The 12,967-nt window shown below is 55.9% G+C and overlaps 1 protein-coding gene across 1 annotated transcript; it reads left to right on the top strand.

The window, feature by feature from the left end:
• The first annotated feature begins 75 nt into the window (after nt 1-75).
• PIP5KL1 (phosphatidylinositol-4-phosphate 5-kinase like 1) lies at nt 76-11,757 on the top strand. Its single transcript, XM_061433621.1, has 9 exons — nt 76-3,703; nt 4,864-4,914; nt 5,118-5,272; nt 5,490-5,614; nt 6,590-6,624; nt 6,712-6,767; nt 7,987-8,099; nt 8,396-8,549; nt 11,145-11,757. Exons 1-9 carry the CDS (start codon nt 3,398-3,400, stop codon nt 11,410-11,412), a joined length of 1,263 nt encoding a protein of 420 aa, XP_061289605.1. The 5' UTR covers nt 76-3,397; the 3' UTR covers nt 11,413-11,757.
• The last annotated feature ends 1,210 nt before the right edge of the window (nt 11,758-12,967 follow it).

The raw sequence follows: 12,967 nt of genomic DNA, 5'->3' as shown, positions 1-12,967 counted from the left end.
GTGCTCAGGGGCTGGGAGCTGGCCTCTGCATTGGTCTCAGATCAGGAGACACTGGTTTGTGCAGCGAGGGTGCCTTGGGTACCTCCTGGATTATCCCTGTGCTGGACACAGGACAAAGCAGGGGCCAGGACTGGTGTGGATCTGGCCTGGTGCAGCTCACGGCGGGGGAGTCTGGAGGCATGGCCATCTGCCAGACGTCACATCAGCCTTTACCTCGCCTCCACTGTGCCAGCCCAGCCAGTGGGCACTGGTATATTAAGGACCCTCACACCCCTAAAAGCCCAAGCCCATCATCTGTCTCGTACTCAGCAGCCCAAATTAGTGTGGCTCTGAGCAGAGGGCAGCTGTGAGCCAGAGCAGGGCTGTTTCCGCTGTGTTCCAGTTGACTGGTCCAGGCCTCAGCTCGAGCCCCTGGCAGTCCCACCGTGCCCCTCTGGGCAGCCAGCTCTCCCATTCACAGTGTGAGCCTCCACCCCTCACTTCCTTGGGCACTCTCTTCCTCCAGTTAGCAGAGGTGTCCCACCTGCCTCATTAGAGGAAAGAGCCCAACTGCAGGCACACCTGCCCTGTCCTTACCTATTCCCCTCCCCAACCTCCAGTCCAGGCGGAGCTGCTCTCCTGGACTCTGGGTCCTGTCCTCTCCCACCGCTGTGGCAAGAGCCTGCTATCTGATGATCCCTCTCAGGGGAACAGCCTCTGCTTCTCAACATGGTCCTCCAGTGTTAAATGAATGTGTTATAGGCTCCATATAAGGGACCCTCCATCAACTCATTAACTCCCTCTAGGTCTCTCCCTGTCTTTACAACCAAACTTCCCCAAAGGGTATCCACCTCTGCCCCCGCGTTTCCTTTCCTCCCACTGTGCTTGGCAGCTTTCCAGGAGGGCTGCACTCAGACCACCAGTGATGTCTGGTCTACATCAGAGGCATGTTCCTTGACCTGCCACATTTGGCCAGTGACATTCCGCCCCCCACCCCCACCCCGGGTGCATTCTCCTACTTCTCTCTATCATATTCATGCTCCTCTCCTGCCGTGAGAGGGTAAGTTTCTCAGGACTCAGTCACAGGCCTCTTCACCCCACACTCTTAGGGGCGACCTTATCCTCACCCAGGCTTGCTTCCAGCCCAGCTTTCTCCTGAGCCCAAAGGTGTTGGATGTGTGCCAGCTGTTCACCTGACATCTCCATCAGATGTCACAGACCTTGGCTTTCCTCTTCCACCCCACATCCACCAGACCCAAATCCTATCAATTCTTGCCATTTCCTCCCCCGCCCCAGTCACCTTCCTGATGCAAAGCCAGCATCCTCTGCCCTAAATCACCAAAAGTGTCCTCACTTCTCTCCCCACTCCCCCACAATGGCCCCCTCAAATCCAGCTGCATGACAACCAGTTACCTTTGGAAAACATTTGAGTTTCTTTTTTACTTTTCCTGAGCATCTTTCTCACACATTGCTTCTCTGGGTTCCCATCCCTCTCCTCCCATGGCTGACAAGAGCCTCCGTGCTCCCTTCTGAACTCTCCTCCAGCCATACTGGCCTTCCATTTCCTGGGAGTCACTGAGGTTCTGTGTACATCCTACTTGCACTGGTTCAGCATATACCAGTTTCTCAAACACCAGTTTGTGCCAGGTTACTGAGCCAGGAAAGGAGCCTGCCCTCCTTGCACTCTGTGGGTGGGGGAAAGGGGGATGTAATAAGTAAATGAACAAGACAGTCTCTGACAGTGTTAAGCATGATGAAGAAAATAAAAGTAATGTGATCATGACTGAGGGGCGGGGACACTCAGAGTAGGGCAAGGTGATAAGGAATAAAGCAAATCGGGTGTGTGTGGGGGCGGGGGGGTGGGTGGGGTGGCTACTTCAGGCTGAAGGAACAGCACCTGCAAATGCCTGGAGGTTTGAAAGAGGGTCCAGAGTCCCTGTGGAAGGTGCAGGGAGAGTGAGTTGAGAGGAGTCTTAAGAGTGGGCAGACAGGCCTGGGGCCGTACTGGGAGGTTTGGACTGTTTCAGTGCCTTGGGAAGCCACTGGAGGCTTTGAGCACGACAGTGACATCATCCGATTTATGCTTTTAAAAGCTCACGCAGGCAGCTGTGTTCTCTCACCCTAAAATCTGCCCTCCCCAGCGCCCCCGCCCCCCGCCCCACCACACACCCCGGCCTACACTGCTCCTGGCCCATAGTGAGTGTTAAAAAAACTGTTGAATGAATACATGTCCCTGACTTCCTGTGTGACCTGGAGGTAGTCACTTTTCTCACTGGACCTCAGTTTCCTTACCCGAAATACGGTCTGTGGGATTTTCATGCCAGAGTGGGTGGGCGGGACTGGATTTAGGTTATCGGCCTCCCGAACTCCCGGAGATCTGAGTCTCCCACACTCAGAAGGGAATGGGGGGTGGGGGTCTTCATGCCGCAGAGACCCTAACCAACGCGCGGCGGCCCCGCCCCGCCTGGACCGCTGTCCGAAGGATGCTGCAGCCCCGGAGGCGGGACCCGCAGGCGATCCCCGGGGCTCCCTTTCGGATTGGGTGCAGCCGTGACCGGCACCGCTCGATTGGTCGATCCAGAAGGAGGGGCGGGGCCCGGCTCATGCTGCGGGGCTACCCGGTAGCGGGGGACGCGGCCGGAGCCCGGGAAGCTGCTGCGGGGGCGATGGCCGCGCCGAGCCCGGGGCCCCGCGAGGTAGGTGCAGACCCGAGAGAGGACAGGAAAGGAAAGGGTTGGAGAGCAGGGGCCGGGTCTCCCCGCCCTGTAAGGGGCGGACACATCCCCATCCAAACCCAGAAGGGGTCCTGCACTTGGGCGGGACTGGGACACGCCCCACATGGGGCTGCTGGTCTGAAGTGGGGAGTCCAGCGGGTTTTCCACGAGAACTTGCTTGGTTTCTTCATTGTAAAATGGAGACAATAATAAAAGCGTCTCCTTCATAGGGCGGTTAGGAGGTCAAGCTCTCAGCTAGGGCTGGGCTCGTGGTGGGTGCCTACTGAGGATGGGTCAGAAGCTGTGACCTCAGCTTCGTGGAGACCTGCCGGGCCGGACTGGAGGAATTCGGAGTAGACGAGTAGAATAGATGACTCAATCACTGACATCACAGCTCCTACTATAAGGAGATCCTGTGCACGGTGCTCAGACTCACCGGTAACAACAGTTAATACCAGCCCCGAAGGAGGTATTGTATGTAGTTCTCAGTTTACAGACTAGAAAGCGAGGTGCAGAAAGGTTAGGTGATTTACCTGAGGTTACACTGCTAGTGAGAGGCTGCGGAACGAATGCTCCACCCGCTGATAGTAAGAACCATCACTATGAGTGCTGACTGAATGCCAGGCACGGTCCTCTCACAACACGCCGTCGGGTGGGTACCAACCTTTTCTGCATTTTACAACTAAGGGGACTGAGGCAGAGAGATGAGGAGAGAGCTGACAGTGATGTGGGACTCAGACCAGGGTCATTCTCCTGTGGGGTGCTGGCTGCCCCATGCTGACTGCTTCTGGTGCCTCCCACCACAGATCCTGGCCCCCTCCCCAGAGGCTGGACGCAGAGCAGCTGCTTCAAGCTCTGGCCACCGTGGCCTCCTCTGGCGCCTGCGGGACAAGCAGTGTCGCCTGGGACTGTTTGAGATCGGCCCGGGGCACGAGCTGCACCAGGTGATGTGCCTGATGCAGGCGGGGCTGTGGGCTGCCACTCAAGTGTCCATGGACCACCCGCCCACGGTGAGTGGCCAGTTCTCTGCACCTCCACTAACAGCGAGACCAGGCTGATGCCCCGTCCTGCTAATAAATGCAGGGCTGGGGGTCAGAGCAGGCCAGATAGAAGGGGAGGAAGGCCAGGACTCGGTGCAGGGAAGGAGGGACATTTCTGGGCTGAGGCCAGGAAGCCAGAAAGCCCAAGGTGTGTTGAGGGTATGAGGAAGCCCTTGAACCCATGTGGTGGATGTGTGATCTAGGTGAGTGTCTGCCTCTCTTTAGGCCTCAGTGTCTCCATCTGTATAATGGGTGGGAGGGATTGTACTCCTTGGTCTCTCTTGAAAAGGGACCCCACCCCCACCCTACCAGCTCTGCCCATCCTCCCCAGAGCTCTGGCTAGGGCCAGGCTGGCTCAGCAGAAAGGGTCGCCCACTGCAAGCTCAGCACCCGGACGGCCCCGGGTGAGCATGTGTGTCGTTTGTGTGTGTGCACACATGTGCAGTGTGACCCCATCCTAGCGCAGGGACCTGGAGGTCCAGGGAGATGCAGGAGTCCTCTGAATCTCATCACTTGCTGAAAATCTTGCAGGGTTCCCCAATTCTCAGCATGGTCTCAGCGTCCTGCTGGCTCAAGCTCAAGGGCCATCTGTCCAACCTCATTCTCAGTCTACCCCTCCCTTATTCTCTTCAGTCTCGGCCTCTCCTCTTCCCAGTGGCCATCACTGCTGTTCCCCCTGCTATGAGCACCTTGCTCCCCGTCTTCACTACCCCCACATTTCATCTTAGGGGGCACCTCCTCCAGGAAGATTTCTCTGATCCTGCTCCTCCCAGGCTCAGTCCGGCAGGTCCCTAGACTTCAAGGCCACCCCCTTTTACCGGGAGGGCATCCGGCAACACTTTGGCCAGCGTGTGTCTAGGCACATGTGCCAGACTCTAACTCAGAGACTGGTGTGGGGGACTCAGCAGTGAATAAGACACACCTGGGACCTGCCCCGGCTCACTCTTCCCTCCAGCTCTGGGAGGGCTGGCCGTCTCCCTGCTCAACTCAGGCATACCCGGATTAGTCCCCAGCAGTTGGAGGAACCACAATGGGGGGAAGGGGGTGAGGCCGGGTGCCAGACCCTGGGAGACCCTGGGCTGGCAGCGCCGGCTGAGACTTGCCCTGGGCCGCTTTGCTCCTTGCTGCAGGGGCTGCCCACGGAGGAGGATTTTTCTGAAGTCCTGACCCAGGTTCATGAGGTAGGAGGCCCAAGACCGTTGCATGGGAGGGAATGTGTTCAGCTCTCCTCCTCCGTTTCCCCATCAGTTGCAGTGGGAGTGATGGCTTGACCCCCAGGTCTTGCAGAAAGGGTGTGCTTAACCCTGACCCTCCCGCGGGAGGGCCAACTGCACACCCCTGGGCGCCGGGGGACACTCTCGGGGGCTGTTCTTCCTCCTCGCAGGGCTTCGAGCTGGGCACCTTGGCTGGCCCCATCTTCGCCCGACTGAGGCGCTCCCTGGGGCTGGCCGAGGAGGACTACCAGGCCGCGCTGGGTCCCAGTCGCCCCTACCTGCAGTTCCTCAGCACCTCCAAGAGCAAAGCCAGCTTCTTTCTCTCGTGAGCTGGTGGCAGGGGTGGGGAATGGCGGGGGGAGTGGTGTCTGGCGGTGGGTCGGGGGAGAGGTGCGCTTTAAGAGAGAGAGAATGGCCAAGTTAAGTTGGGTCAGGTCCAGATAGCGGTCCGATGGAGAGGGGTGGAGACAGGAGGCCAGACGGGCGGTGGGGAGGCGGCTCCTGACCGGCCTGGACAGTGACCTCTCCCTCCCGCCCCTCAGCCACGACCAACGCTTCTTCCTGAAGACCCTGCGGAGCCGGGAGGTGCAGGCGCTGCTCGCCCACCTGCCCCGCTACGTGCATCACCTGCAGCGACACCCACACTCACTGCTCGCACGGGTGCTGGGTACGACCTGTCTGGGACTGGGACTTCAGGGAGCGGGGAGGTGTGAGGAGAGAGGGCGAGAAGGGGATGGGTCGGAGAGTGGGAAGGTTCCAGGGTCGGGAGTAGTGGGGGGAGCGTAGGGGATCTGAGTCCGAGCAGGGTGGAGGGCACTGGGCAACAGAGAGGCTGGGGCCAAGTCCAGTGGGGAGGCGGGTCCTAGACAGCAATGTACAGGGGGGCGGGGCCGATGGGAGGGGCCAAGACCTGGGTGGGGCCCAAAGAGGGCGGGATTGGGATTGGACAGTGACCGGAGCAAGATTTGTGGGCCTGTTAGTCGCTCAGTTGGAGAAGTCAATGGCACCCCATTCCAGTAGTCTTGCCTGGAAAATCCCATGGACGGAGGAGCCTGGAAGGCTGCAGTCCATGGGGTCGCTGAGGGTCGGACACGACTGAACGACTTCACTTTCACTTTTCACTTTCATGCACTGAAGGAAACGGCAACCCACTCCAGTGTTCTTGCCTGGAGAATCCCAGGGACGGGGAGCCTGGTGGGCTGCCGTCTATGGGGTCGCACAGAGTCGGACACGACTGAAGTGACTTAGCAGTAGTCGCTCAGTAGTGTCTCTCTGCGACCCCATGGATGGTAGCCCGTCAATCTCCTCTGTCCATGGGATTCTCCAGGCAAGAATACTGGAGTGTGTAGCCATTCCCTTCTCCAGGGGATCTTCCTGACCCACGGCTCGAACCCAAGTCCCCTGCGTTGCAGGCAGATTCTTAACCATCGAGCCCCCCATTTGGGGTTAAATCTAGAAACAGGTCAAGTCGGGACACCAGCCTCAAGTTGGGGAAGGGTGGGGTCCGGGGGCGCGGCCTGGAGGCTTGGGATGCGGCAGATCTCGAAGAGGAGGCGTGGCCTGAAACTGGCACTGGACAGGACGTACCCGGGGGGGCGTATCCGAGTTTGCGCCCCTCACCTGACGCCTTCTCCCCTTCCAGGAGTGCACAGTCTGCGGGTGGCTCGGGGAAAGAAGGTGGGTGAGGCCGAGCCGAGTACCGGGCCGGAGGGAGGGTGGGAGGGTGAGACCCTGTCTCCTCTCACTCCGTACTCCCGTCCCTAGAAATACTTCATCGTCATGCAGAGCGTCTTCTATCCCGCCGGCCGCATCTCTGAGAGGTGAGTCGGCCTCCCAGCCCCGCCCAGAATGTACCACCTGAAGCGCCCACACTCATGGGATAGACAGCGAAAGATCGATCCCAAGATTTCTTGACGGGTCCGAGACCGTGATCCCCACGACCAACGTCTCTTGAGCGCTCAAGAGGCAATGGGTGCTGTGTTGAGTCATTTGCATTCATCATCTTCCTTCCCAGAATATCTCTGAGGAGTAGGTGTCCTTATCATCCCCATTTTGTGGATGAGAAATCGAGGAGGGGAAATCTACATAGCTACTGTGCTAGATGGAGAAGGCAATGGCACACCACTCCAGTACTCTTGCCTGGAAAATCCTATGGACCGAGAAGCCTGGTAGGCTGCAATCCATGGGGTCGCTAAGAGTCGGACACAACTGAGCGACTTCACTTTCACTTTTCACTTTCATGCATTGGAGAAGGAAGTGGCAACCCACTCCAGTGTTCTTGCCTGGAGAATCCCAGGGATGGTGGAGCCTGGTGGGCTGCCGTCTCTGGGGTCACACAGAGTTGGACACGACTGAAGTGACTTAGCGGCAGCAGCAACTGTGCTAGAAGCAGGGATTCAAACCCAGCCTCTGATTGGACGCGGCCCTCTGAGCCTCCTAGTCCCCCCTCCTCTGCCACCAGAGCTCCATATTGGTGCTCCCGCAGGGGCTGCAGACCTCCCACAGGCCCTTGTGGTTCTGCGAGTAGTGTGGGCCCACTCTGTCGGATACCCCAAGGATGACAAGGTGCCAAGAGGCAGGCACAGGTAGGGGGAAAGGCTGGACTGGTGTTCAGCCTGAGTTGGAATCCCTGCTCTGCCCTTTAGTCACTGTGTGGTCTTGGGCAAATTGAAAAACCTCTCTGAGGTTTTTTCTTCATCTCTAACAAGGGAACGATAATGGACTGGGGTTGTGCTGAGAATCTGAACAGTCCCCCTGTGGCTGCTCTTGTTTCTTATTACCTTGTGAGCTTTTCCATGTGTCTCAAGTCCGTATAAAGTGGAATTCTGTCTTGTAGCTCAGCTGGTAAAGAATCCACCTGCAATGTGGGAGACCTGGGTTCAATCCCTGAGTTGGGAAGATCCCCTGGAGAAGGGAAAGGCTACCCACTCCAGTATTCTGGCCTGGAGAATTCCATGGACAGTCCATGTGGTCGCAGAGTCAGACACGACTGAGCGACTTTCACTTTCACTTTCTGTCTCCCCAACCCCTCACCTCCAGGTATGACATCAAGGGCTGCGAGGTGAGCCGTTGGGTGGAGCCCGCCCCTGAGGGCAGCGTCCTTGTTCTGGTGCTGAAAGACCTCAACTTTCAGGGCAAGACCATCAATCTGGGTGAGCCATAGAGCAGTCACTGCCTGCTCTTCCTCTGTTTAGGGTGAAGTTAGAAGGGTGTCCTTGGCATTATCCTCTGCCCGAGTCATTAACAGCCTAGATTCTGGAGTCAAGTGGAGAATCCTAGCTCCGTGACTCTCTAGCTAGGTGACCAAGGCAAATTACAGATGAGTTTGCCCATCTGTGAATTGGGACAGTAATGTCTCCTGCCCTCCCGGGGCAGGTGCGTGTGGAGCCCGCAGCACCTTGCCCGGCACCCGACGAGCACTCAGGTGGGGGCACTGATGCTCCGGCAGGGCCCCAGAGGAGCTGGTTCCTCCGCCAGATGGAATTGGACACCGCCTTCCTCCGGGAGCTCAACGTACTGGATTACAGCCTTCTGATGGCCTTCCAGCGTCTTCATGAGGATGAGAGGGGTCCAGGCAGTAGTCTTATCTTCCGCACAGCCAGGTGGGCCCCCTAGAGGCAACAGCAAGAATGAAGTGATGAGAGCATGGAAAAGACAGATGGTGTGGTGGGAGAAACAACACAGGCAAAGGTTCAAAGACTGGAAAGTGCAGCATTTGTGTGTTTGTGTGTACGTGTGTGTGTGTGTGGGGGTGGGGTGGGGGGGGCGGAGGAGGGGAGTGGAGAGCTGGAGAAGCCTGGCCAGCAGGGATAGTGGGCACAGGTGGATCACAGCAGGGGAAAGACCAGGTGAGATCCAGTTGGATGAGGGCTTCAGTGTTGAAGAATCTGCCCATTTTCCAGAAGGGGATGTGGAGTCATTGACGATTTCAGACCTACTTCACTTTTGCCTTAGAAAGAGCCCTTGCCCCCTGACCTGGTCACTCCACTTCGAGGACCCTGAAGTCATCGCCTCTGGCACCATCATCATGGTGCCTTCCTCTGCATGCAATCAATCTCGCATGCTGACAATGAGGTTTTGGTTTTGAGAGGATGGGTTCATTCCCATTTTAGAGATGTGAAAACTGAGCCTCAGAGGGAGGAAATGAAGTTGTAGAATGACTTTTGAGGATTCATGTTAGTACTTGGTTAGTTACTTGGCTTTCAGTCCTCCAAGGCCCACTTTTGTAGTTGAACAGAATTACTCAGGGCTGCCCTGGCAGTTCGGTGGTAAAGAATCTGCTTGCAGTGCAGGAGAGCTGGATTCAATCCCTGGCCTGGGAAGATCCCCTGGAAAAGGGCGTGGCACCCCACTCCAGTACTCTTGCCTGGAGAATCCCATGGACAAAGGAAGCTAGTAGCCTGCAGTCCATGGGGTCGAAAAGAGTCGGACACGACTGAGCTACTAACACTTTCACTTTCGCTTTTCAGAAATATTTAGGCATTAAGATAGGCCCTTCTTGGAAAATAAGAAAGGAAATAAGTTCATTGATTTGTTGGGTGGACAACTGTAAAGTGATGTCCACTCACCCAGCCTCCAGCCCCACTCTTTGGAGGAAGACCTTCCAATGGGTGATCTTGGGCACAACCCAAGGTAATGGCTCCCCATGAAACCTGTGGCTTGGTGGACACATCCTGATCAGGTAGTGGAATGCCCACCATGGGATACAGATTCCCCCAAGTCTGCCTATCCAAGCTAGAGTAAACCCAAGTTTGCATACAGTGGTTGTTATTCTATTGAAGTTTTCCAAGCTGGCTGGTAAATGGCCATAGCCCCGCTTCCACCCAGTTCTGAGCCCCTCATTCAGAACCTACCATCCCCAGGTTAACCCTGCCACTGCAGAAAGTACCAGTATTCTGTCCAGGCTCCCAGACCACTCTGTTCGGATTGGTTGGTGCCTGGGGTGGAAGGGAGCTTTCTTTGATTGGCTTATTTCCCCCCAAGACCTGGGCAGGGCAGGAATAAAGCCCCCAGTGACCCCCTGACCCCCTACTCTCCAAGTTGCACCATCACAAGAGGACAAAGTTAGGCAATTGAGCCTTCTCTGGCTTGGATTGTGGGCCCCCGCCAGAGGGATCTTCTGATTTGGAATACAATTTGGGGCAAAAAGACACACATCTGCAAACTTGGGTTGGACCTTTTTCTGCAGGGTTTCAACTCTGCCACTCTAAAACGTTCAGGGTTGGACGACCCCGAACAGCAGTTTTGGAAATACCTGTGTATGGTGTGGTGTGTGCACGCTCAAACTGTCTGACTCTTTGCAACCCCGTGGACTGTAGCCCGCCTGGCTCCTCTGTCCATGAAATTTTCCAGGCAAGGATACTGGAGTGGGTTACCATTTCCTTCCAGGGGATCTTACTGACCCAGAAATCGAACCCGTATCTCCTGCATTGCAGGCAAATTCTTTACTGTTTGGGCCATCAGGGAAGCCCACCCAAATATGGGACTTACCCAAAGTGATGTGGTACTTAAATGTAGAGCCAGAGTCTGTGTGACCCAAGTGCTGGATATCAGCGCTATCCAGTAGAAAGTTAATACTAGCCACACAGGTAGTTTTAAATGTTCTAGTAGCCTCATTTTAAAGAGTAAAAAGAGGGACTTCCCTGGCAGTCCAGTGGTTAAGACTTTGCCTTCTAATTCAGGGAGTGCAGGTTCGATACCTGGTGGGGGAACTAAGATTCCACATGCCTTTAAACAAAAAGCAATAATGTAACAAATTCAACAAAGACTTTAAAAAATCTTAATAAATAAAAATAAAAAGAAATAGGTAAAAATAATTTTAATAGCATATTTCCCTTACTTCATACATCCAAACTTTGATCCTTGCATCATCTAATCAATGTAAACATTTATATCTTACATTCTTTTTCTCATACTATCTTGGAAATTCAGTATATTTTTTCCTTTTTTTTCAGTATGTATTTTACACTAACCACGCATCTGGGGCCATACGTGGCTAGCTGGTGGCTGCATAGCATGCAGCTCAGCTTTTAGCCTGTCAATTGCAATTCATTCAGCCGCCCAGTTTATCTGACATCAGGCCAGGGCACACGGGAGGGGTGGGGATGACCCAGGGGCAGTCTGGCCCAGGCTGACAGGGTCCATTGACTGGGGGTCCTCGGAGGAGACAGTTACCTCACCCCCCTGTCGGCCCCCAGGTCTATACGAGGGGCGCAGAGCGCCGAGGAGTCGGGAGCCCAGAACCGGCGGCTGCTGCCCGACGCCCCCAACGCCCTACACATCGTGGACGGGCCGGAGCATCGCTATTTCCTAGGCCTGGTGGACCTCACCACGGTCTACGGGCTCCGCAAGCGTCTGGAGCAACTGTGGAAGACGCTGCGCTACCCAGGCCGGACCTTCTCAACCGTCAGCCCGGCTTGCTACGCCCGTCGCCTCTGCCAGTGGGTGGAGGCGCACACCGAGTGACCGGCGCCCAGCCGCTCTCTCCCCGTCTGGACAAATGGGACCACGCCGGGAACGCGGGTTCCAGCCTGGCCCCGGGCAGCGGGTCGGGCTCCCCTCGCCTGCCATTCCTCCGGTTGGCCTCCAGAGGGCGGCATCCCCTAACTAATATTATGAACTCATTTTGCTGGGGAATGTTGTGCCTGATTGTGCCAGGGACTCCCCTAACGTGAGATTATTTAATCCTCAAAAAAAGAAAGAAAAAAAAAAGCTATTATTCTTTTTTACAGACCATGAAATGAAGGCTCAGGGGGTGAAGGGACTGAGCAAAATCATTCAGCAATAAATGCGAGAACCAGGACTCAACTATGCCTTTTGAACTCAGGAGCTGTATTCTTATTGATCAGCTCCCACAGTCCTGTCCTCACTGGGGAAGCGGGTGGCTGAAACCTCCAAGTCCAGCCTCTTCGTCGTCCAGATGGGGAAACTGAGGCCCAAAGACTTTAAGGGACTCATGCACGGGTAAGTGGATGAGTCCCAATACCCGCTCCGCCCCCAACCCAGGCTCAAGCAGGACCCACTGGCCTCCCTCTGGGGTGGGCCCCCTATATCCTGCACAGGTGGGAAGAAGTGGGGCATTGGGGGGGGTGCTTCAGCTCTAGGTAACATTAGACTGGGGTCCATTATTGATCTTGAGTAAGTTCTGCCCTCCTCTGGGAGTCACTTTAATCACCTGTGAAATGGGAGCAGAGGTTGGTGGTCAGTCTGAGGGACCTGGACGCACAGACATCACCAGAGCAGAGAAGGAAATTGCCTGCATAGCCCCTGATCATTCCTTCTCCCTCCTCCAGGAAACTTCAGCCCTACCTCTGACCCCAGTCCAGTTCGACCATGCCCAAGGGAGCCCTTCCTCTAGAGCTTCTCTGTGGCCTGGCTGTGTGACCAGGAAAAGGTGCTAAACCTCTCTGTGCCTCAGTGGTCTAATTTTGCAAATGGAAATATTTAACTCATTAAATGTTTATTGAGCACCTGCTATGTGACAGGCCCTCTGCCGGGGGAATGGGGACCTCGGGTGGAGCGAAATGCAGAGATTCTTCCTCTGAAGAACTCACAGTGTGTGTGGGGGGGAACAGTGACAAAAGCCACGTGTGTGACAAAGCCTCGTGAAGCAACATGGGGCCATGGCGCTTAGGGAAGGAGCCCCTATCTAGTTATTTGATGGGAAGGGGGGCTCTAACCTCTAAACAGAGACCAGAAGAATCAGATGCAGCTCTGGCAGTGGCAGGGGGATGGGGGTGTGTCCCAAGCTAAGGACAAAGCAAAGATCTGGGGTAAGAGAGAGCTTGGCATTTGAGAGAAAGAACTATTTCACTGCGGTCGGAGTTTGAGGGTGGGGTGACAGTGTGGTGGTGGGGGGAGCTTTGTGGGCCAATCGCTGGTCCCTGGGGCCGGATGATTCCAGACCTTGGGAAAGTCACTCAGTGACTCAACGCTGCCATTGCATTGGCCATAACAGAAAACAAGGAAAGACGGCTGGTGGGGGAAGGGAGAGGAAAAGGAAATCTTAGGCTGCAGGGCT

This window comes from Bos javanicus, chromosome 11 (assembly GCF_032452875.1).
Source record: "Bos javanicus breed banteng chromosome 11, ARS-OSU_banteng_1.0, whole genome shotgun sequence".
NCBI classification, from domain to species: domain Eukaryota; kingdom Metazoa; phylum Chordata; class Mammalia; order Artiodactyla; family Bovidae; genus Bos; species Bos javanicus.
The sequence above is the reverse complement of the archived record's forward strand: the minus strand, read 5'-3'. Positions and strand labels throughout refer to the sequence as shown.

Coding starts and splice junctions, on each gene's coding strand:
- PIP5KL1 (XM_061433621.1), top strand. CDS start 3,398: ATGAGGAGAGAGCTGACAGTGATGTGGGACTCAGACCAGGGTCATTCT. Junction 3,704..4,863: donor CCATGGACCACCCGCCCACG/GTGAGTGGCCAG, acceptor TCCTTGCTGCAG/GGGCTGCCCACGGAGGAGGA. Junction 5,273..5,489: donor AAAGCCAGCTTCTTTCTCTC/GTGAGCTGGTGG, acceptor CCCGCCCCTCAG/CCACGACCAACGCTTCTTCC.